Raw genomic sequence first — 23,105 nt, forward strand, 5'->3', positions numbered from 1 at the left:
GACCAGGTTAAATTTTTTCAAACTTAATTGGGTGAAATCAGGGTCAAAATTGTAAGAAAATTAAAGTTTGGGGATCAATTAAAGGCCAAATTAAAGAAATCTGGAACCAAAGACCTTTTTTCCAAAGACGCGCGAATTCGGGGACTCAATTCAATTGAAAATAGAGGAGAAATTGAATAAATTAGAAGTTTGAAGGTCGATTGGGTGAATAATCATTTGTTCATCTCGGTCATCCACTTAGGATGTCATTAGCCGAAGCTAATTAGTTATCAATCTCGGTCATCCGCTTAGGATGCCATTAGCTGAAGCTAATCATTTGTTCATCCCAATCATCCACTTAGGATGCCATTAGCCAAAGCTAATCATTTGTCATTCCCAGTCATCCACTTAGGATGCCATTAGCCGAAGCTAATCATTTATCTATCTCGGTCATTCATTTGTCAGTCTCGGTCATTCATTTGTCAGTCTCAGTCATCTTATGATGCCATTAGCTGAAGCTAATCATTTATCCATCCCGGTCATTCATTTGTTAATCCCGTTCATCCATTTAGGATGTCATTAGCCGAAGCTAATCATTTGTCAGTCACGATCATCCACCTAGGATGCCATTAGCTGAAACTAATCATTTTCAGTTCTGGTCATCCACTTAGGATGTCATTAGCTGAAGCTAATCATTAACCCATCAAACGTTCCAGAGGCAGTATATGTAATCACTATAACATAATATTATATCCTTTGTAATACACCAACAAACATTCCATAACAGTTTAGCATTTAGTATAACACAACCATAGACCCTTCATATTTTTCATCCAACCATTCTTGACGGTTAATGTTCAATACAATACAACAATAAATCCCTCATAATACTCATACAAAAATTCGTCACAATTACATTCAATAAAATACAACAGGAGAGCCCTCGTAATACTCATATGACCATTCATCACAATTAAATTCAATAAAATACAACAATAGATTCTTCGTAATCCTCATACAAAAATTCATCACAATTACATTCAATAAAATACAACAGTAGAGCCCTCGTAATACTCATACGACCGTTCATCGCAATTACATTCAATAAAATACAACAGTAGATTCTTCGTAATACTTATACAACCGTTCATCGCAATTACTTTTAATAAAAAACAACAGTAGATCCTTCGAAATACTCATACAACCATTTGTCAGCAGCCCAAATTCATAATAGCCCAATCAACATCTCATAGTCGGTTTAATATTCATTGCAACACGATAATACATCCACCTCAAACAAGTCATTTCAAAACACTAACATTTTCATCATTATTTCAACATTCATCAAGAACTCGATCAACATTTCATATTCATTTCGACAATTATCCAGGATTCAATCAAACACTCCATCGTCGTTTCATCATTCAATAAGGATTTAATAATATATCATCATAAGTAAATCATTTCAAAACGTAAACATCATACGAGAAAAAGGAACCACCTACCCATTCCTCTTGTGGGATGTCCTTGCCCGATCAAAGGTCCGATCACTATCGCTCCACCTAACACATCAATGGTCACAAATCAGCACATTTGCATTCTGAAATCACATTCATCACCATACCTATTTCAAGAATCCATATGTTCACATTCAAATGTTCCACATTTTACACAATCATACAATGAAATCGTTACAAGCATTTAAGTCATTTTTGACATGGGAGTCTATTGCAAAAAATCAGCTGCAAAAACTGATTTGCTGGTGACTCAGATTTCGACAGTGAAAATTGAATCGTTGGCGACATAGAATTCAACAGCGAAAACTGATTCGCTGCAAGCACCATAGAATTCAGCAGCAAAATTGATTCGTTGTAGGCCACATAATTCAGCGGCAAAAATTAATTCGTTGCAGGCCACACAATTCGGCAACAAAAATTGATTGGCCGCCGCCAACACAATTCGAGAGCGAAAGTTGGTTTGCTACAGGTCACACAATTCGGTAGTGAAACTAGATTCGCTATGGACAACACAATTCGGCAGTGAAAGCAGATTCGCTGCGGACGACACAATTCGATAGTGAACACTGATTCGTCGCAGACGCCAGAATTCGGCAGCGAAAACTGACTCGCCGTGGACAACACAATTCGGCAGCAAAAACTAATTTGTTGTTGCACCACAATTCGGCAGAAAAAACTAACTCACTGCAGGCAACACAATTTGGCAGCGAGAACTGGCTCGCTGCAATTTTGCGCGCGAGAACTGATTAGTTGCAGACAACACAATTCGGCAACGAAAACTGACTCGTTGCAGACAACACAATTCAACAGCGATAATTGACTCGATGCAGGCAACACAATTCAGCAGCGAGATTGATTCGCTGCTGGCACAAAAATTGTTGATGAAAACTGAGTTGTTGCCGACTCAGAAATCGTCAACATAACCCCTTTCGCTGCCGATTCACAAATGGGCAGAGGCGACAGAATCGTTTCTGATTTCGCTTCTTCCCTTTGGCCAAATGTAAAGCTTACGCCAGGCTTTTCTCCTTTGTAACACTTCCTAGCTGAAATTTGGACACATACTAACAACAGTCATACCCCAATTCCTATCAGAAAAACATGAATAGTGCACCATCAAATCTCAACATGCACATTTGATTTAGGTTCTTCTAACTACTAGCTCAAGTCATACAAATTCATTCATCACATAACAAAATCAATGCATTATCATGGGACAATTTCCTTTTTATCTTTGACATGTTCCTAAGGCTTAACATCAATACAATTCTGCACATACGCTCAATCTATTTCATTTCCACAAGTATAATCACCACAATTTGCCCTAATCATGCCTCCATTCATTTGACCTATGTTCATGTAATTCCACCACATTTGTTTTCACAAGCACACTCACAATTACGATTTACAAATACATATCTATTCCCTTGATTCACAACCATAAATGTCCATTCATCATATCAACAAAACCAAAGCATTACATGAATGTAATTCTTGTTTCAACTGCAGCATGTTTCTTCAAGATTTATTAACAACGCAAGCTTGCACTTACATCATTTCAACATATTTTCATATAACTACATCAACCAAACAAGCTGAAATCACACCATTAACACAAGTATAATTATGTTTTTGTTTCTGTTTCACATGATCTAACATCTCTAACAAGGTTGTTGAGTTCTCTATGGGAAGGAGGAAAGAACAAAAGCATGCAGCTTATTTTAGGAAGAGGGAAGGGGGGCAAGAGCATGCAACTTGTTTTGGGAAGAGTGAAAAGCCACCCTTTCTCTCTCCTTGTATTTATAGCCCTTAAAATGTGCTAGGGTGTTTGGGTGCTGGACCAAGGCTGTCCTTATCCTTCCTTTGGGTTATCTTGAGTTGGTTTCTATTCCCATTCTCCCCTAGGATAGGCCGATCCAACTCTAATTTTTGTTAGGTTTTACATTGTCACTGCCAATTCAGAAATCAGTAATAAAAACTGCGTCATTGCGGATTCAAAAATTGGAAGCCAACTATGCCGCTGCCGATTTAGAAATCGGCAGCCAAAAACTGTGTCGCTGCTGATTCAAAAATCAATAGCAAAACTGTATTACTGCCAATTTAGAAATCGGCAGCCCAAAATTGCATCGCTGTCGATTCAGAAATCGACAGCCAAGAACTGTGTCGCTGCCAATTTCTGAATCGGTAGCGATGATGGAGTCATTTTGGCTTTACTTCTCTTTTTTTTGTGGTGTTTACATTCCAAAATTTACTTCTAACTTTTGTGACATCATCCATTTAGTCTATTTAATCTTAATATATTGATAATCAAGTCAACAAGATCCATCTTTCTATTTCCCAGCCTTTTTATTAACCTAACCTTAAGCAAGGTTATAATTTCTTCTTTAATTTCTGCATGAATTTAATCTAATGACCAATCATTTATTCCTAACATAACATGTTTAAACACAAATTTCATAGCAATCCAAACTAACAATTTTATCCATACATAATGCTAGTTGGTCGAAGCCCTCTCTTAGGGTAACATGACTTTTTCTTCAATTTTTTTTTGTATTAAAGACACTTCATTCATTTCTCATTCAACATAACACAAAGTAGTTAAACAAATTACTCCTCCCTTTTTTTCCTTAGTGTGGCCGAAATTGATTCCAAGCGAAGACGTAGTTCCCTTTTTATTCTTTTTTCTCATTATTTCACCTCCATCACACCCTATCATGGTCCACACAGCTCAATTTCAAAGCAATTCACATTTTCTCCAAATTGACTCCTAAAACCCTAACATTAATTTATAAAATTAAGCATAAATTTTACTTATATTTATCTAAGATTACATAATCTTGTTTAAAACTCCTTACCTTGTGATAAAATGAACTTTGAATCATAATCAATCAAAACATTTCCACACTTCCCTTTTTTCCCTCCTTGTTGTGAGCTTCTCTCTCTAGTATCCCAAGTTCCTTCACTTGTTCTTCTTTAATTCTTGTGTTTGAACAATTAAGCACTCTTCCCTTCTCAAATAAACCCTTAATCTTGGTTTTTCTCTAAGTGTTTAGTGTAAAATTGACAAAAAAGGAAGAAGAAGAAATGTTTCTTCTCTTCCTCTCTACTGAACTGACAACTTATAAGGAGAATGAAAAGAGGATTTTTTTTTCCATTACCATATTACCCTTCTTTAACTCATGTCTCTTAATTTTTAGGTAAAATTCTTGACTTTTGATGTTACCTCGATATTAAAACTGATTAATTTTATTATGTATTTCTCAATCTCTTCCCCAATAATTTTTTTGTTGCCTTATTTAAAATTTTCCAAGGCTTTCAAAACAACTCTTTTAATTTAATTCATCTAACTCTGACCGAATTTTAATATCCTGTTAACCAAATGAGATTTTTAACTAGGTTTTTTCAACTTTATTTAGGACATTTTACCTAGTATAGATATGGTTATTTAGCTTGTATTTTGGTTAAAAAAATTAACAAGAGATGAATTAATTATTCAAAAATAAAACTTGTGTGTTATAGAGTTTGCTCTTATTATTGGTTCACCATGGAACTACTAAGATTTATCAAATAATTAACCAAGTTTCATGGTATCTTCTATACTTATTGTTCATGTTTTTTTTTATAAACGGTGGGTGGGGGTTCAATTTCTATAGTTTTGGTGTTTCGATACATATTATCGTTGTGTCAAGCTCAATCACAAGCTTGAGTTCAACTTTCTAAGGAATGACTAATTTGATTGTGAGTTTTTGGATCTTTATATCTACATGTATTCTTTAACTTAATGCATACAATGCCAGGGATGTACTATGCAAGTCTATACTCCACCTACACCCCTATATGTACAAAAGTCTCTCATAGCCTACCACATTTTCGTCTCACTAATATATGTGTAAATGATATTTCTTCCTTATTAATGTCCGTGTAAGCCCTTGTTAATATTTATGTAAGAGATATTTATCCCTCATAATGCATGTGTAAATTATATTTATCTCTTGTAATGTTACAAGGGTGGAATGGCTTTCCACCCTCTTCATTCAAACAAAATGACAAGATTTAGGTTGTATAAATACCCCCTTAACTACCCGGTAAAAGGTTCATAATTTCTTTATTCTTAACATATACACATAACACTATTTTCTCTCACATAACATTTATTATATACTGAAAAGGAATAAACAATCTTGTTCTTGGGATTTTATGTTCTTTTACATATTTATTGCACACTCTCTCTACAAAACTACTGATTTAAACATTTGTGAGTCCCTAAATCCATCAAAATAAGATTGTTTCGTAGGTATTAGGCTTCCTACATCAAGCTACCACTTTTCTAAGTATCTTGGATTTTGAAACACTATCACCTTTTTTTTTTATTCACCTTGTATTTATTTTTATATCTCTAAAAGTTTAAAACTTATTCTACAATTTTTAAAACAAACTCAACATTCTTAGTGGAGAAAATTTAGAAAAAAGAATTTGAATATGTAGCTAATGTGGTGAATATTAAAACAATATGATATTATATGCTTTTCAAAACATTTCCAAACTAAAAAAAAAAAGTTATGATGTTTAAGTTGTAACTATTAATATTTATAGCATAGATGGGTGATAGAAAAAAAAAAAACAGTTCTATTATCTTTAATCTTATTAAAAATTATTATTTTTTAATTTCCTCTCACCTATTTTTTTTTAAAATCTATAACTTTCCTATGCGATAAACATAAATAATTTAAATATTATAGAATTTCTTGAAATTTCAACCAAGGTAAATAACCTAAACCCAAGTACTCCTCAATCTAAAAGACCCTAGCCCAAGTGTGTCATCAAATCCAAATTCACTTACATTTTTTCCCGCCTTCTTAAATCACAACACACGCCCGCGCGCACTAAAATCTCACCATCAGCTCTCTCAACAGAAAAACAAAATCCCTAATCTCACACTGAAAATGTCGTCGTGGAAAATATTCTCCGACTCCGGAAACAATTTCCGATGGGAAGTCACCGGCCAAATCATCCACACGAAACCCGAACCTAAACAAAGCGGAGCCCTAATCCCCCCTTCCAGCTCCAGAACTCACCTCCCTTCCATGGCCGATCTCTTACTCCAAGGTATTTCGATATGGTTATATATACCTGTATCAGTTATATTACATGTATTTATGTGTGGACCGTGTTTCTGTGTGTGTGAAGGATGTCCGAAACTTCTAGAGAACGGAAATGCACCGATTTTCCGCACAGGATCAGGGAAATCGGTTGCGTTAAAACAGTCTTCGATTGCGAAAGCGTTATCTGTCCTCAGAGACGATGATGATGCAGGTGCCTCTTTCTCCATAATTATTTATAAATCCCAACAACTATGTTGCATATCTAAAATTTGGGAATTTAAATTTCTCAATGATTTTTTTCCATTTACGTATTCTTTTAGTTTATTAAATATGTCAGCGCTTGATTAATTTTTAGCCTTTTAAATTTCGTTATAAACCTCAAGACTCATGTTCAATACCTAAAATTGGCGGAATTTTTTAGTTTCGTGTTAATTATGTTGCTTGATTGGTCATTGTAATTTCAGATTTCTGGCAGGATGTCTTTAATTTCAAATTTATTAATGTTAAGTTGGTTGTATATTGTGCTGTTGTGGAAATAGATTTCTTTAGTTTTGTTTGTTTGGCAGGTGAAGCTTGTGGGGGAGAGAATGAACTTAGTTTTTCGAAGCTTCGCAAGAAAGGGAATGAAGATAATGGAAATGCACCAATTTTCCATACAGGATCAGGGAAATCGGTTGTACTGAAACAATCTTCGATTGCAAAAGCGTTGTCTGTTCTTGGTGATGATGATGGATATTCTGGCAATCCAGGTAACTGTTTTTCCCTCTGATTTTTTCCTTTGAGGTGTTTTTTTTTTAATTATTAAATATGCAATTGTGAGCCCTAAATACCTCACTGTAGACCTAAAATTTGACGATTTTTGGTCTCGGGTTATCCATGTTGTTGTATTGACTTGTAAATGTTACTCTTATGGAAGACCTTTTGTTTTATCTTTGTTTTATTTTGGCAGGTGAAGTGCATGGTAGAAATAATGAACGTTGTTTCTCTAATTCTCTTTTCCATACTGGATCTGGGAAATCAGTTGATATATCTTCTGCCGGTTTGGTTAGAGCGAAGAGGTTGTTGGGAATGGAGGAAGAAAATTATAGTTCTAATTTTCAAGGATTTAAATGTCCAAGGAAATCTTCCACTGTCAATGAGCAATTTGGGTGGCAGGATGTAATGCATTCAGGGACGAAAGTCAGTATGAAAAATAATGGGGTTATTGGTGATGATTTGCCAGCTCCTAGGTCTTCTTTAGTTTCTAAGACTGTTATTTTAGAAAGTGAATTGACGAAGGAGGTCAATACAAACTTGTTGGAACCTGAAATACAAAAACCACCTCCAATTAAATTCCATACTGCCGGTGGAAGATCCCTATCTGTTTCCAGTGAGGCATTGAAACGTGCAAGGAGTCTTCTTGGTGACCCAGACCTAGGAACTTTCTTAAATGAGGGAGATGCAGTTGATCAGGGCCTCTCAGTTTTTGAAGGTAGTGGATTTGGTGATGCTTCATCAAACAAGGAAAATGTTTTTTACTCTGCTTTTACCCATCCTAGAGCCTCAAGTAAACATATCTCAAAAACTTTCATTTCACCTCTTAAATCATCTGCAAACTATGTCCAGTCATCTATTAATCCAAAAAATGTTATTTCGGGGAGTAACTTGATAAAGAAATTTGATGCTGTTCACAATGACAGCATCTCCAAAGTTAATAACAACGCGACTTATGTACAGAAGCCTGTAAGGAATGGGCTCTGTACATCTGCTACAATGGTTGCTAATTCTCTGGATAATATTACTGGCTCAAGGATGAATTCACTTCAAAGGACTAGCTCCAGGATGATACCACTTCAAAAGTCATTGTGTGCGCCGTTGCCTGATATTTCAAATACAATTGGCACAGCTTACTCAAATAACGGACAAGCTAATGGAGAGAAGAGGAAACTTGGAAGGGGAATTTCTATTTCTCCATTTAAAAAGCCCCGCAGTTCCAAATTCACCACCCCTTTGAACAGGAATGTCTCATCTGTTCCCAGTGGTAATTCACGAGGCTTTTAATTAACTTCTTTTTGAATCTGCTATCAAAATTTATGTTTCCCATTCAAGGTATATGTTCAAACAGGTTTATCTACTGTATCATATGAAAGTTCCAGCTGTAGAAAAAAAGTTTCCACTAGATATCCTTTCCAGGTTCCTAGAATGTATATCAAGGAATACTTTGGAGGGCATTTATCAGATAAGCGCCTGGTATATACATTTTCAACATAGTTATTTATGTTTTGTCGAGGTTGTGTTAGTTATTATCACTAAAGATTGTTCTTTGTAGTCGGAGTACTTTACAGATCAAGTAAGACAGATCAAGTCAAATAATGCAGATAAGTACATGTTTTGCGATGAATCTGGCCGAGATAGCATTGGAGCTGAAGCATTCTATGACATGTTGCTTCAGTCTGGAGCTTTGTCACAATATGCTTCTAAAGAGTAATTTTCCACTGTCTCTTTTCATATTTCATTGGGAGAGTTTTTTTTTCCCGGAGTTACAATAGTCAGTTTGATAATCCATTTGAAGTTTGTAAAAGATTTTGTTTTTTCAAACTTTGGACATGGATGTTGCAAGAGTAAAAATATAAAAAGTTAGTAGCACCAGTTGCCATTGTAATTGACATAATGATGTGAATTTTCAAAAGGTTGTCAAGTTTTGTTAAGATTGATTTCTTGTTGCTGTCAACTTCAATTCTAGTTACAGTTTATGGTCATTCCATGAACTTTTTAATCAGTGCTCTTATATACAAAAAATATTTTTTTTCAACCTGTCGCTTTGCATTTTATTAACTGATTCAGCTTCATATTTATCAATCAAGGTGGGTTATAAATCATTACAAGTGGATAGTTTGGAAACTTGCATGTTATGAGAGATGCTGCCCAGAAAAATCTGCTGCAAAATTTTTGTCAGTCTCCAATGTGCTTGAGGAATTGAAGTACAGGTATTTTAATTCTTTCAAGCTATACATTTCTCTTGAATTTAGAAGAGATTCGTGACAACCACATATTATTCATTTCCATAGATACGAGAGAGAAGTAAATCATGGCCATCGATCTGCAATTAAGAGAATTCTGGAAGGGGACGCACCACCTTCTTCAATGATGGTTCTATGCATTTCTTCCATCTACTTCGGTTGTGAACCAAAGGTAGAGGTTCCTTCAGTGGCATTAGACGGGGCTGAGCATAGTAATGCTGCAAAACTGGAACTGACCGATGGGTGGTAGGGAACTGCCAAATTTATTATCATGCACTCAACATTTGAGGTCCTTTGAAGGGTAAAAATATCTTTGTTTCACAGGTATTCAGTGGATGCGCTTCTGGATATATCACTTTCAATGCATCTGGATGCTGGGAAACTGTTTGTGGGACAGAAACTTCGAGTACGATATTCGTTTCCATGTTTTTCACATTCTTTTCTATGATTGGGGCCCTTTTAGATTGGCTTTGCTCACTCCCTATTTATTTTTCCTCTTGTGAAGATATGGGGAGCAGGATTATGTGGTTGGGCTGGTCCTGTGTCATCCTTCGAGGTTCTTGCAGGCTTTAGATTTCTTAATGGAGTTGCATTGTTGAATCTTTTACGTCCTTGTAATACCAAACTTTCTCACATTTTGGTTTAAATTTTAGGCATTGAAGACTGTTAGTTTGTCATTGCATATAAATGGGACTTATAGAGCTCACTGGGCTGATCGAATGGGATTTTGTAAGTATCTTTTGGATTATGCAAAGTTTTTTGCTTGAGATTTACATTGATGTGGCATATTTGTAAATGTTTCTCTTTGCCTTCTTATGCATAACTATTTGAATATTTTTCCATAGGTAAGGGAATTGGTGCTCCTTTGGCTTTTAGGTGCATAAAGAGTAATGGCGGTCCTGTCCCTCGGGTGTTAGTTGGAGTCACACGGGTTTACCCTGTTCTATACAAGGATAAGTAATGTGAATTAATCATTTTTGCTGCTTAATTGAAGTGCATTTGGTTCTTTCAGTATGGTAAATTTTCTCCATTTCTCACTCTAGATTAAGTAATGGCAGCAGAACTATTGTGAGATCAGAGAGAATGGAGGCTAAACTGGTGCAATTGAATAACCAGAGGTGACTTCCATTCTACTGACATAGCCATTTTGTTTTTTTGATAGATCAGCCTAGTATATTTTAATTTAGTTTTTTTCCCTTTCCTAAAGAAAAAACATTGCCACTCCATATCAGCATGATCACTTCATATTTGTAAGGATTTTCCAATCTAATAAAGTGGCCAAAATTTGTTTAGATTTCTAGCTAAATACAATATCATAATTGATGCTCTTTTTTTTTATGCTGCAGGCGTTCAGTTATTATAGAGGGTATTGTTTCTGAGTTTCAAAGAGGGATGAAAAGTTCTAACATATATACTGATATTGATAGTGAAGAAGGAGCAAAAATATTTAAGATTCTTGAGACATCAGCTGAACCAGAAGTCCTAATGGCAGAGATGAGTCCACAGCAACTAGCATCATTTGCCTCTTATCAATCAAAACTAGAGGTAGGTTCAGCTGATGTACTTGAAACATTGGTCTATATGTAGAAAGAGATATTAATCACAGGAAGTCTGACTTTAGGCGACAAGGCAACTGGACATGGAGAAAGCAATTGGGAAAGCTTTACAAGATGCTGGCTTAGGGGAGAGAGAAGTGACCCCATTTATTAGGGTCAGGGTAGTTGGGTTAACTAATTATCAAGAAAAGGGCGCCCGCGCCCCTAAAGAAGGCTTAATAACAATTTGGAACCCGACAGAGAAGCAGGTTAATCTAATTGCTCAGTTCTGCTTCCATTTCTCATGCCTTTAGTCTCTGTATACTGTACTGTTTGCATTTGAATGGATCCACCTTCGTATGCTTACATAACTAAAGATTATGTATGCTGCATCCTTTGTTTCAGCAATGTTCTGTATTCTATGCCTCCCTAATATTGAATTTATTGCAAAAAGTTTTCTTGAGATTCTTTGCAAGTATTGATTAAACTTACTAATTATAACAGAAAAGTGATCTTGTCGAGGGGCAGGCTTATGCTGTAGCAGGACTATTACCCGTGAGTTCTGATTCAAATACACTTTACTTGCAAGCAAGAGGATCTACAACCAAATGGCAACCTTTATCTTCCCTGGCAATGCAACAGTTTCAGTAAGCCTCTATTTGCTTTGTCTGTTATCCTAACAATTGAATCTAACTAAAAGGTTGTCCTCTGTAGGCCATTTTTCAGCCCTCGAGCACCAGTATTATTGTCAAATTTGGGTGAAGTTCCTCTTTGTCGGTAAATTGCGCAATTTGATTTTTTTCTAGTCCTGCCTCTGCTTTATTTCTTCCTCGCAGAAATTTTGTTCTGATTGTTTTTTGATTGTGCAGTGAATTTGACATTGCTGCACTTGTGTTGCACGTGGGAGATATTTATACAGCTGCTCAGCAAAAGAAACAGTGGGTGTTTGTGACTGATAGCTCCATTTCTAGATTTGATTCAGAGGATACGTCAAAGTCCTTACTGGCCATCAGCTTCTGCTCACCATACATGGATAACGATTCATTTACACCAATCAACTACAATCTTGCTGGATCCACAGTGAGTAGTCCTTCTATGGTCTACCACAGAATGCATTAGTTTATGAATATAGTATGAGTTGATTCATGGAGACAACATCCAAGTGGAAATTAGAAGGATAGATAAGTCTACGAAAGAAAGCCATTTTACCTCTGTTTTTTTTTTTTTTTTTAAAAAAAAGAAACTGAGAACCTCATTTATTACTTCTGCAGATTGGCTTGTGTAATCTCATCAAGAGAGCAAAGGACCAAACATATCATCTCTCGATAGCTGAAGCAACAGAAAATTCGACCTATTCTTTGAATTTTGATTCCTCCAATTTTTTGCACCTTAAAAATGCTGCTGCCTCTACTCAAAGCTGGGCCAAGACCTCTACCTCGGTGAACAATCTAGACTTTGATTATGATAGTTCAGCTTTGGTGTACAATGCCTGATATTTATATACTGCCTTGCCTGTTTCACTTCATGCAGATTATTAATAAACTTAAGGAGAGGGTTTTATTTATTATTGGTGATTGAAAAGGCTAGAAGTTGGAAGGGGACACTTTGAACTGACAAGTAAGCCTCCTTATGTCAACTGGATTCTTATTTTTGTCAATTGACTTTAATTAGGGAGAATTAGTCTCTTGTTTTTATAGCAGTAAGATCTTAAAATTCACACATGCCAGATGCAGAAAAGGATTTCAGAATACTGCTAGTGAGAAAGACCCTCAGCATTATTTTTGGGTATGATACTGGTTTGGGGTCCACATGCATTCCATGTTTATGAATTAATCACATTCTCGAAGCAGATTTTTGCTACACCACCACGGGTTGAGCAGCTGAAGTTCTCCAGGAGAGATCTGTAAATATCAATCGTGCAAGGTTGTCATGAAGGCTCCATCACTCTTATCGGCTTTTGTTTATCCTCAATGTTGAGTTCAGTGGACGGGGAAGGGCTTGAGTTAAGCATCTCGGAATTGGTTAGCATTCACCACCGGATGGAGATGGTCTCTACACATGGCAACATTTTTGGTATAGTTTACGATAATTAAATGCAACTGAAACATCTATGTAAATAATTAAGAACCAATAATGTTTGGTTCAGAGCCCATGTAATGTCAGAACTCAATTTGATATGCTGCGTTATAAAGTTGAAGAAACTACATACAAGTCCTGAGGATATATATATATAACAATACCATGCCAGTATCATTTCTATGTCCATAAAGAGGCTCTAAAGAGATAATGTTGATCAACAGAATTGACCCCTGTAATCACATGAGGCAATCAGAGAACTGATGCCATCCTTTATTGGGTGATGGATAAGTATTCTTTTGATCATGTCCTTCATTGGATTAATATATATGCACAATAAAAAGTTCAAGCAAGCATACTAAATATATATTCAAAGAAGGAGATTGAAAAATTACAAATAATAAGAGAATGGTATTTACTTATTGAAACGTTTTAAAATTGATAAAGCTTGGTTGTTGTCAAGAATGAATCTTTTGTCTTTAAGATTTTATTGCTCATGTCTTGGTGCAAACGATGATTGCGATAAGCTTTTCAAGATTCCAACATCACCATCTTAGTTTATATGCACTTCTAAACAAGATATTTAAATAAAAGAATGTGTAATTTAAATAAAAGAATGTGTAATTTAAATACCTCTCAACAAGATGACCTTAAATTCTAGATTTGAGAAAAAAAATCAAAGCATAAAAAAATAAGAAACACTAAAAAAAAGATGAGGAAGAGTGTAAATTTATTTAAAAAACTTATTTGAAACTCTTCCTTCATCCCTTTTTCATAGTGAATTTTGAAAGTTAAATGGTTAAAGAATTAATTCCAGTAATAATCTTATGTAGACCTCTTGATCATGTGGTTTAGCAACCCCCAACAGAGTAGATAACAACTCGAAAAGCCAAAAATCAGGTTTGATAGAACCCTGACTTAGAGATAACACTGCTCCTAAGAACTAAAAGTGTTGGAAAAAAATTTGGACCCAGAGATAACCCTGTATTTAAGAACCCTAATTATGAGAATGACGTTACGAAGCCAATTAATTTTCGATAAGTTAGTGTATGATCTTTGGTCCTCCTAAGAAAGGTTGTTTTGCCATAAATAAATAAAAAGTTATGTTTATTCTTCAACTTGCTGCCCAAATTTATAGCTAAAAAAAAACATAATATAGTTCCCTCTAAATAACCCTAATGGACTTATTATTCCTTTTTTTTTTCCCCACTCTTTATGCTACTAATATATTCTAAGAAAGAAACAAACTAAAATAACACTTTTTTTAAAGAAACCATAGATACAAACTACCAAGCTCTTGTAACAACCTGACTTCTTCATAGCAAAAAAAAATTGGGGGAATTTTTTTTGTAAGTCGTTAGGTTCTCAATGTTTTTCACAATATCATTTTGTGAATTTATAAATGCATTTCGTTCGTTACCAAGACACAACCCACATAGGGCAATCTAAATCAACATTCCTTAAAAAGTATCAATACTCATTCTCACAATTGTATTTATGGTTTATTGTAATAGAATTCATCTCTTAGTGTAGTGTAATACTCATGTGATATAACAAACATACATTCACCATTCCATGTTTACAAGATTGTACTTTCGCATCCGTATTCCATTGCAATTTTTGATACAAGTCTTTTACAAAAGTGCCGAATGAAAAATATTCAACTGGTTCGTTCGTTCTTTATCAAATACATAACAACTTAAACATACTATTACACAACACCTTTTAAAATATGTGAACCCGTGGAACGGGCTTTCCTACGCATTTTGATTATGTGATGTCCCTGTTACAAAAACAACATGAATACAAGAATTACAAATAATCTAACATGATAATAAACAATTAGAAGAACGTTATCGTTACTTTTCGTTATCAACTGGAAATGAGTACATTCTTTCATTTACTTCTCATATGCATTGTACAATCCTTATTATTTCGTTAAATGTATTGTTCTCACTCATATGCCCCAACCTCTCCATAGGAGTTGTGGGGCCGGAGTTTAATCATTGATTGGGGTTAATTACTTCACTTTAACCCGGTTATCCACTTGTGATGCTTTTAGCCGTAGCTAATCGCAACATCTAAACTCAGTCATCCGTCTTAGATGCTATTAACCAAAACTAATCACAAAATCAAACCTGTCATCTCTCACGGATACCATTAACCGAAGCCAATCATCATAATCAACTCGACCATTCATCTAGGATGCCATTAGACAAAACTAATCGTCATATTCAACCTGACCATCCCTTTAGGGTGCCATTTGCCGAGACTAATCATCAACGCAACCTAGCCATCCATCTAGGATGCCATTAGCTGAAGTTAATCATTAATTTATCTTGGCCATCCCCTTAGGATGCTATTAGCCAAAGCTAATCATCAATCAAAACCCATGTCATCCATCTTGGATGCCATTAGCCGAAGCAAATCATCAAACGAAGCTAATCATCGAACACAACCCAGTCATCCATCTTGGATGTCATTAGCCGAGGCTAATAATCGAACACAACCCAATCGTCCATCTTGGATTCCATTAGCCGAAGCTAATCAACAACTAAATCAACATTTCATAATCGGTTTAACATTCGTCAATAACTCAATCAACATTTCATAGTCGGTTTAACATTCGTCAACAACTCAATTTCATCAACAACTCAATCAACATTTCATAATCGGTTTACCATTCATCAACAACTCAATTAACATTGCATAATCAGTTTAATATTCATCAATAACTCAATAATATATCATCCTCAAACAAGTTATTTTAGAACATTTATATTAAACAAGAAAATGGTGGAAACCACCTACTTGTTCTTCCTGTGGGGTGTCCTTGCCTAGTCGAAGGTCCAATCCCGGCCGCACCACCTAAACACATCAATGATCATAAATCAACACATTTGCAATTGGTAATCACATAACTTGTCACCGAACATATTTCAAGAATACCCATATTCACAATCAAGTGTTCCACATATTACACAACCATACAATGAACAAGTAGAACTTGAATTTAGGTCTGGTTTATATGTATGGAAAGCTAAGACATAGGCCTAAAACTTTCATGAAGAGTCCAAGTTTTAAAAGTGCCATTTTCGAGTTCAAATGGTAGCAACAACGGAGAAGTCAGAATCTGTCCTGTAGCCCAGACACTATTCCGTGTTCAGCCCATATCTCGAGTTCTAGTAGTCCAAATGCGACGATTTTTTTTTTGTTGGAAAGCTGAGACAATTTACCAGAACTTTCATGAAGACTATCTGTTCAAATTATGATGTTAGAAATGACATTTTGTTCAGACAAGAAGATAAGGATTGTCACCAAGTCAAGATGTGGCCACCAACTCAACAATTAGTCATCAAATCAATAGTTCTGAATTTTGGCTTATAAAAGGAGGCATTTGCCATGCATTTAGGCATATTGGTTTTTAGATCAAGATCATGCTCTTTATTTCTTTCTTTATATTTTTGTAATGTTTAAGTTTTATTTCATGTTATATTTTCCTTAATCTTTTGTTTATGCTTTTCATTTCCTTTACTATACTTATGTTGTTTATTTATGTTTCTCTTCTTCATTATGTTTAGCCAAGTTTATTATGTCAAGGTGAAAAGGTTACACTAATGGTGTAAGAATAAGTATAGTGTAAACTCAACATGGACTTTAATGTTTGATACTAACATGTTTTGTATTTGTTATCTTATTCACTCTTAATACTTTGCTTGTTAAATGGTTAATCTAGATTTATGTTGTATAACCCTTGGTACAACAAATACTTGATTCTTTCATAACCAACTATATGGTATAACCGACACCTGTGTTATGAAAGGAACTTGATTTGTTGTTAACATAAATTAACATCATGAATACCTAACAACATTTACAAGTATTAGCATTATTCGAATAAGATAACTAATGTAATCATGTTAACAATTTATAATCCGATTGGAACCTCCTTTGTGTGTGGTTTCCAGTTGAGTAATAAAAAAGAGTTTATATTATACTTATTTGAAATACCATTAGCGGATCCTCTAACCTTGACAATTGTTTTATCCTTGTTTAATCCTTATATTTTTCTCACATCTCAAAATTCTCTTTAACTCATTATTATTATTATTATTATTATTATTATTATTATTATTATTATCTAGTTAACCTCCCTGTGGTTCGACCCCGGTCTTGCCGGGTTATTTATTACTTCGACACTCCTGCACTTGGGAGAAGACATCAATCTTTTGGTTGTGCCATGTTTTTGCCGCCGTTGCCGGGGAGTAAGTTATTGTATAAATTATATATTTTCTTTGATTTCCTTTTCTTTTCACTTTTATTTGTTTTTCTAACCTTTGTTTCTTCCTTTTCTTTTTCTTCTTTTCTTTTTCTTTCTTTCTGCACTTGCATGAGAGTTTGGACACGCAAATTAAGTGATAGATTTTCTAGGAAATCCTCATCATTTTCAGAAAACATGGTTGAAGAGGGTAATCAGTCGCTTCATAATGAGAATTATCATGTTAGAACACTTAGAGACTACATAAATCCAACAAGAACAAGTGCGCGATCATGCATAGTTTTTCCTCCTGATGCATCTCATTTTAATTTTAAGCTAGGCATTATTCAACTTTTACCTTCTTTTCATGGCTTAGATCTAGAAAATCCATACTTGCATTTGAGAGAATTTGAGGAAGTCTGTAACACCCATAATGACTTAAATTATAGCATGAACACCATCAGATTAAAGCTTTTTCCTTTTTCATTAAAAGATAAATCTAAAACGTGGCTACAAAATCCTAGGTCAGGATCCATTCGTGCTTGGGATGAAATGCAACAACAATTTTTAAAGAAGTTTTTTCCATCTCACAGAACAAACTCTTTCAAAAGACAAATCACCACATTCACTGAAAAACTAGGAGAAACATTTTACCAATGTTGGGATAGGTATCGAGATTTGCTTAATACTTGCCCTCATCATGGTTTTGAAACATGGAGATTGGTTTCATATTTTTATGAAGGGTTAACTCCTAAAGATAGACAAATGGTAGAATTGATGTGCAATGAAACTTTTAAAGATAAATACCCTGATGAAGCAATGGAGTACCTAGATTTGTTAGCTGAAAATGCTCAAAATTAGGAAACTACAGGCAGTTATGAGGCGCCAGGTAAAACTCAACCTTATACATCTAGTAGAGGCATGTACAACTTTAGGGAAGATTATGACATCCAGACCAAATTTGCATCTTTAGCTAGAAAAATCGAGGTACTAGAATTGAAAAAGAGTGGTCAATTAAAATCTGTTCAAGAAATTATGTGTCAAATTTGTGAAACTAATGAACACTCAACCCATGATTGTCCAACTTTGCCTTCCTTTAAGGAATGTCTCCATAAACAAACCAATGCTTTAAACAGTTTTCAAAGGCCAACTCATAATCCATACTCGCAAACGTATAACCCTAGTTGGAGAGATCATCCAAATTTCAGTTGGAAGAGTGGTAACAATAATGCACAAACTTCACAACCACCATTTCAAGCACACCATAATTTCTAAAATTCTCATGGATATACACCTCCTTATGTTCCCCCTCCTAGAAGAAATCTCGAGGAAACTTTGCATGCATTCATTGAAAAGCAAGAGACAATCAACACTCAAAATGCTTAAACTATGGCTGATTTGAAAAATACTCTTGCAAAATTCACATCCACTCTTAGTTTTTAGGAGAAAGGTAAGTTTCCATCTCAATCACAGCAAAATCCTAAGGGGAAATACAATGCAAATGCAAGTAGTTCCGGAAGCCAACACATGGATCAAGTCCAATCAGTCATTACTCTTCACAGTGGTAAGGTTATTGAAAAACTCATTCTTGAACATTGTGAGAAAGATGATGAGTCAATCTCTGAGGGTAAGGAAGGGGTTAAACCTGAACATTGCAAAGAAAGGACTGATTCCCCACCAGTACTTCCATTTCCTCATGCCATGACTAAACAAAGGGAAGTCAATCACGATTCTGAAATCTTTGAAACTTTCAAACAGGAAGAAATCGAGGACGAAAAAGGCACCAAAAATGTTGTTGTGGATTATTTGTCAAAATTGACAATAGATTCGACATCTGACATCACACCAATTGATGATTACTTTCCTGATGAATCTTTACTTTCTTATAGTTCAATACCTTGGTCTGCTAATATTGACAATTTTCTTGCTTCAGGATTTTTGCTAGCTCATTTGGATACCTAAGACAAAAGAAAGTTTTTGAGTGACGTCAGAACTTTTATTGGGATGACCTTTACTTATTCAAATATTGTCCTAATCAAATATATCAAAGATGCATTCTTGACAATGAGGTAAGTAGTGTCATGAAATTTTGTCATTCCGAGGCATGTGGGGGTCATTTCTCATCAAGAAAGACAACTGCAAAAATCTTACAAAGTGGATTTTACTAGCCCACCATGTTCAAGGACTCACATGCATTCTGCAAAACCTGTGAAAATTATCAAAAGGTGGGATTTATTTCAAAACATAGAGAGTCTTTAGATAATCTTCTATTGACTCTTAACTCTCATCATAGTGGAGATGTGCATCGTGCAATTCATGATTTATGACCCCATTTTCATAAAGAACATACTCATCATAGTCTTGGGAATTTGACTAAAAAAGATCATGTTTGTCAGTTTTTAAGAAAACTGAATGAGAAGCTTATCCCCGACCCATAGAGGACGTTTAATCCGTTCTTGGATGTAAAACCAAGGGAAGATGTGAGCCACAATCACAACTACTTGTACATACACATGTTTTCAAAAAAAAAAAAACAGAGAGAGACTCCAGCTGGCCTATATATAGATGGTATGATTGCATTTTTAATTTCTCATCTATAAAATCTTCTCTTCCTTCCCTTCATTTCTACTCAACCCATACATTCAACAGACATAGAAGTGTGTAGAAATGGCAGGTTCCTCAAGTTATCAAATAAGAAATATTTGTCCAGTCCTAGGAAAGAAAAAGAGTTTTTAGAATCAACAAATCATCTTGGTCAAGTACTAGCTGAGAGAAATATTCATTTAGTGTATGGGGGAGGCACCCTTGGGTTAATGGGGAGTGTCAATAGTTGCATTTTTAGGAGGCAGTCAAGTTTTGGGGGTCGTCTCCAAAGCTTTAGCAAAAGGGGACATCATCGGAAAAACAATTGGAGAAGAACTATAGGTCTCCACAATGTCTGATCGAATGAATACAATGTTTAACCAAGCTGACACCTTCATTGCCTTACCAGGTGGTCCGAGCACATTGGAAGAGATCTTTCATATTTCCTCTTGGGCCCAACTGCACATTCACCATAAACCTATAGGTTTGTTAAATGTTAATGGTTTTTATGATAATTTGGTGTCTCTTCTTGATCAAGCTATGGAACATAAATTTCTAACATCTTCGGCATGACAAATCATAATCTTTGCTGCTGAACAATTGATTGACCAACTACAATCTTTCATCCTTGTACTTGATCCCTCCATGAGTCGTATAAATTGGTCAACTATGGAAAGCTGTAAAAAGCTTAGATTGGATTTGAGCCTTCGTTTGTGAAACTTTGTGTCTTTTAGTTTTATTAATAGCATAATATTTGTGTTTTGTTGTTTCTTATATTTGTTTAAGTGTGTTTCAGGTTTGTCAGTAGTCGCTATTTCAGGTGATGTCTTTTATACTCTATCTTTCTACCTTAGAACATTGAGGACAATGTTTCGTTTTGGTTGGGGGAAGAGGGTGGTAGTTGATATTAAAAAAAAATAACCAATTGTGTTTTCTATTATTAAAACCATTTGCAAAACTATTGTTACTAGAATGACAGAGTAAAGGAGAAACTTTAGTGACTCTTGAGACGCATCTTAGTAAACATTCTTAACATGGTCTATCAGAATTCTTCTTGAAATATTCAGGTTTACAAACTCTCGCATTGTTATCACTTGATTCTGCTCATATACTCATTTAACAAGTATTCTTAAACCTTCATTTTCACACACACACACACACACACACTTTAACATATGATTGTGGGTTGCACATTGGATTATTATATTATTTATGTTCTTTTGTTACAGGTAACAACTAAGGAAAATTGATAGTATATAATTTGCAAAAAAAAAAAAAACACAAATTGATAATATTGATGATAATAAAAACGTAGATAAGTTTGGTTTCGTAGTCTCCCTAACCTAAGCAATTAAGCCTGAAGGGGTGTTTTAACACCTAATACCCTAAAGTCAACTGACTTGGGAGCTATTGGCTTAGTGCTTGTTACATGGGTTAAGGAGAAAAGCTTAAGGGAATCAAACATTGCACTATCTACGTATCAATATCTGCAACTCGAGTTACTAAGCTCGAAGGGGTGTCTCAACACCTAATGCCCTATGACCAACTGGTCTGGGAGTCATTAGACGAAAGCTTGTTACATATGTTAAAGATGCATTGTGTTTTATGATATATATATATATATATATATATATATATATATATTGAAAAAAGGAAAAAAAAAAGATAATAATCTCAACCCAAGGAAGTTAACCTTAGAAAAACATTAGAACAAAATATTGTTTTCTTCCAATAAAAGCCCCATCATCTATGTTTTCATACATTGAGCACATAAAAAGAAGGTTTATTAATATCTTGTTTCAACAGTATGAAGCAAATATATAAATTTAATGAGAGTTTGTTTATTTAGATAGATTAATGGAAGTTGAATGATGAATACCTTGCTTTGTGGAACTTGCAAATTATTTTTCTATTTTAATGCTTTGATTACTAGAAACTAGTAATAAGTTGGTTGGGGAGTGTGATTAATACTTAAAAGTGCATTTTTATCAAGGTTTTATATCATCATTTTACACTTGAAGTATCAATATCTCCTTAACTAGAGCATGTTTTATAATAACATGTCTAATAATATAAGATACCTTTAATTTATGGTAAATGTTCATCTTAAATGCAGGCCTATCACATAAATCAAAGGATTGATTGATGAGTTTAACTACTGAAATTGAGAAGACAAAGAGAGGGCTAAGCTTAGAAAAGAGATGCTGGTTCAGTCCAAACTGGAACACCATTCGGTTATCGGATCATAACTGGAGCTGTAGAACTTGAATTTAGGTCTGGTTTATATGTATGGAAAGCGAAGACATAGGCCTAAAACTTTCATGAGAGTCCAAGATTTAAAAGTGCCATTTTCGAGTTCAAATGGTAGCAACAACGGAGAAGTCATAATCTATCCTGCAGCCCAGACACTATTCCGTGTTCAGCCTATATCTCGAGTTTTAGAAGTCCAAATGTGCCGATTCTTATTTTGTTGGAAAGCTGAGACAATTTAACAGAACTTTCATGAAGACTATCTGTTCAAATTATGATGTTAGAAATGACGTTTTGTTCAGACAAGAAGATAAGGATTGTCTCCAAGTCAAGATGTGGCCACCCACTCAACAATTAGTCATCAAATCAATAGTTCCGAATTTTGGCTTATAAAAGGAGGCATTTGCCATGCATTTAGGCATATTAGTTTTTAGATCAAGATCATGCTCTTTATTTCTTTCTTTATATTTTTGTAATGTTTAAGTTTTATTTCATGTTATATTTTCCTTAATCTCTTGTTTATGCTTTTCATTTCCTTTACTATACTTATGTTGTTTATTTATGTTTCTCTTCTTCATTATATTTAGCCAAGTTTATTATCTCAAGGTGAAAAGGTTACACTAATGGTGTAAGAATAAGTATAGTGTAAACTTAACATGGACTTTAATGTTTGATACTAACATGTTTTGTATTTGTTATCTTATTCACTCTTAATACTTTGCTTGTTAAATGGTTAATCTAGATTTATGTTGTATAACCCTTGGTACAACAAATACTTGATTCTTTCATAACCAACTGTATGGTATAAC

The 23,105-nt window shown here is 34.7% G+C and overlaps 1 protein-coding gene across 1 annotated transcript; it reads left to right on the forward strand.

The window, feature by feature from the left end:
- Positions 1-6,322: 6,322 nt before the first annotated feature.
- Positions 6,323-13,340, forward strand: LOC7463421 (protein BREAST CANCER SUSCEPTIBILITY 2 homolog B). Its single transcript, XM_002320559.4, has 21 exons — positions 6,323-6,599; positions 6,681-6,806; positions 7,162-7,344; positions 7,545-8,615; positions 8,700-8,824; positions 8,904-9,058; positions 9,439-9,561; positions 9,643-9,840; positions 9,919-10,000; positions 10,100-10,150; positions 10,248-10,323; positions 10,440-10,551; positions 10,638-10,712; positions 10,941-11,139; positions 11,216-11,398; positions 11,634-11,776; positions 11,844-11,906; positions 11,999-12,209; positions 12,401-12,568; positions 12,660-12,746; positions 12,857-13,340. Exons 1-20 carry the CDS (start codon positions 6,437-6,439, stop codon positions 12,705-12,707), a joined length of 3,555 nt encoding a protein of 1,184 aa, XP_002320595.4. The 5' UTR covers positions 6,323-6,436; the 3' UTR covers positions 12,708-12,746; positions 12,857-13,340.
- Positions 13,341-23,105: the final 9,765 nt, after the last annotated feature.

Source organism: Populus trichocarpa, chromosome 14 (genome assembly GCF_000002775.5).
Source record: "Populus trichocarpa isolate Nisqually-1 chromosome 14, P.trichocarpa_v4.1, whole genome shotgun sequence".
NCBI lineage: Eukaryota > Viridiplantae > Streptophyta > Magnoliopsida > Malpighiales > Salicaceae > Populus > Populus trichocarpa.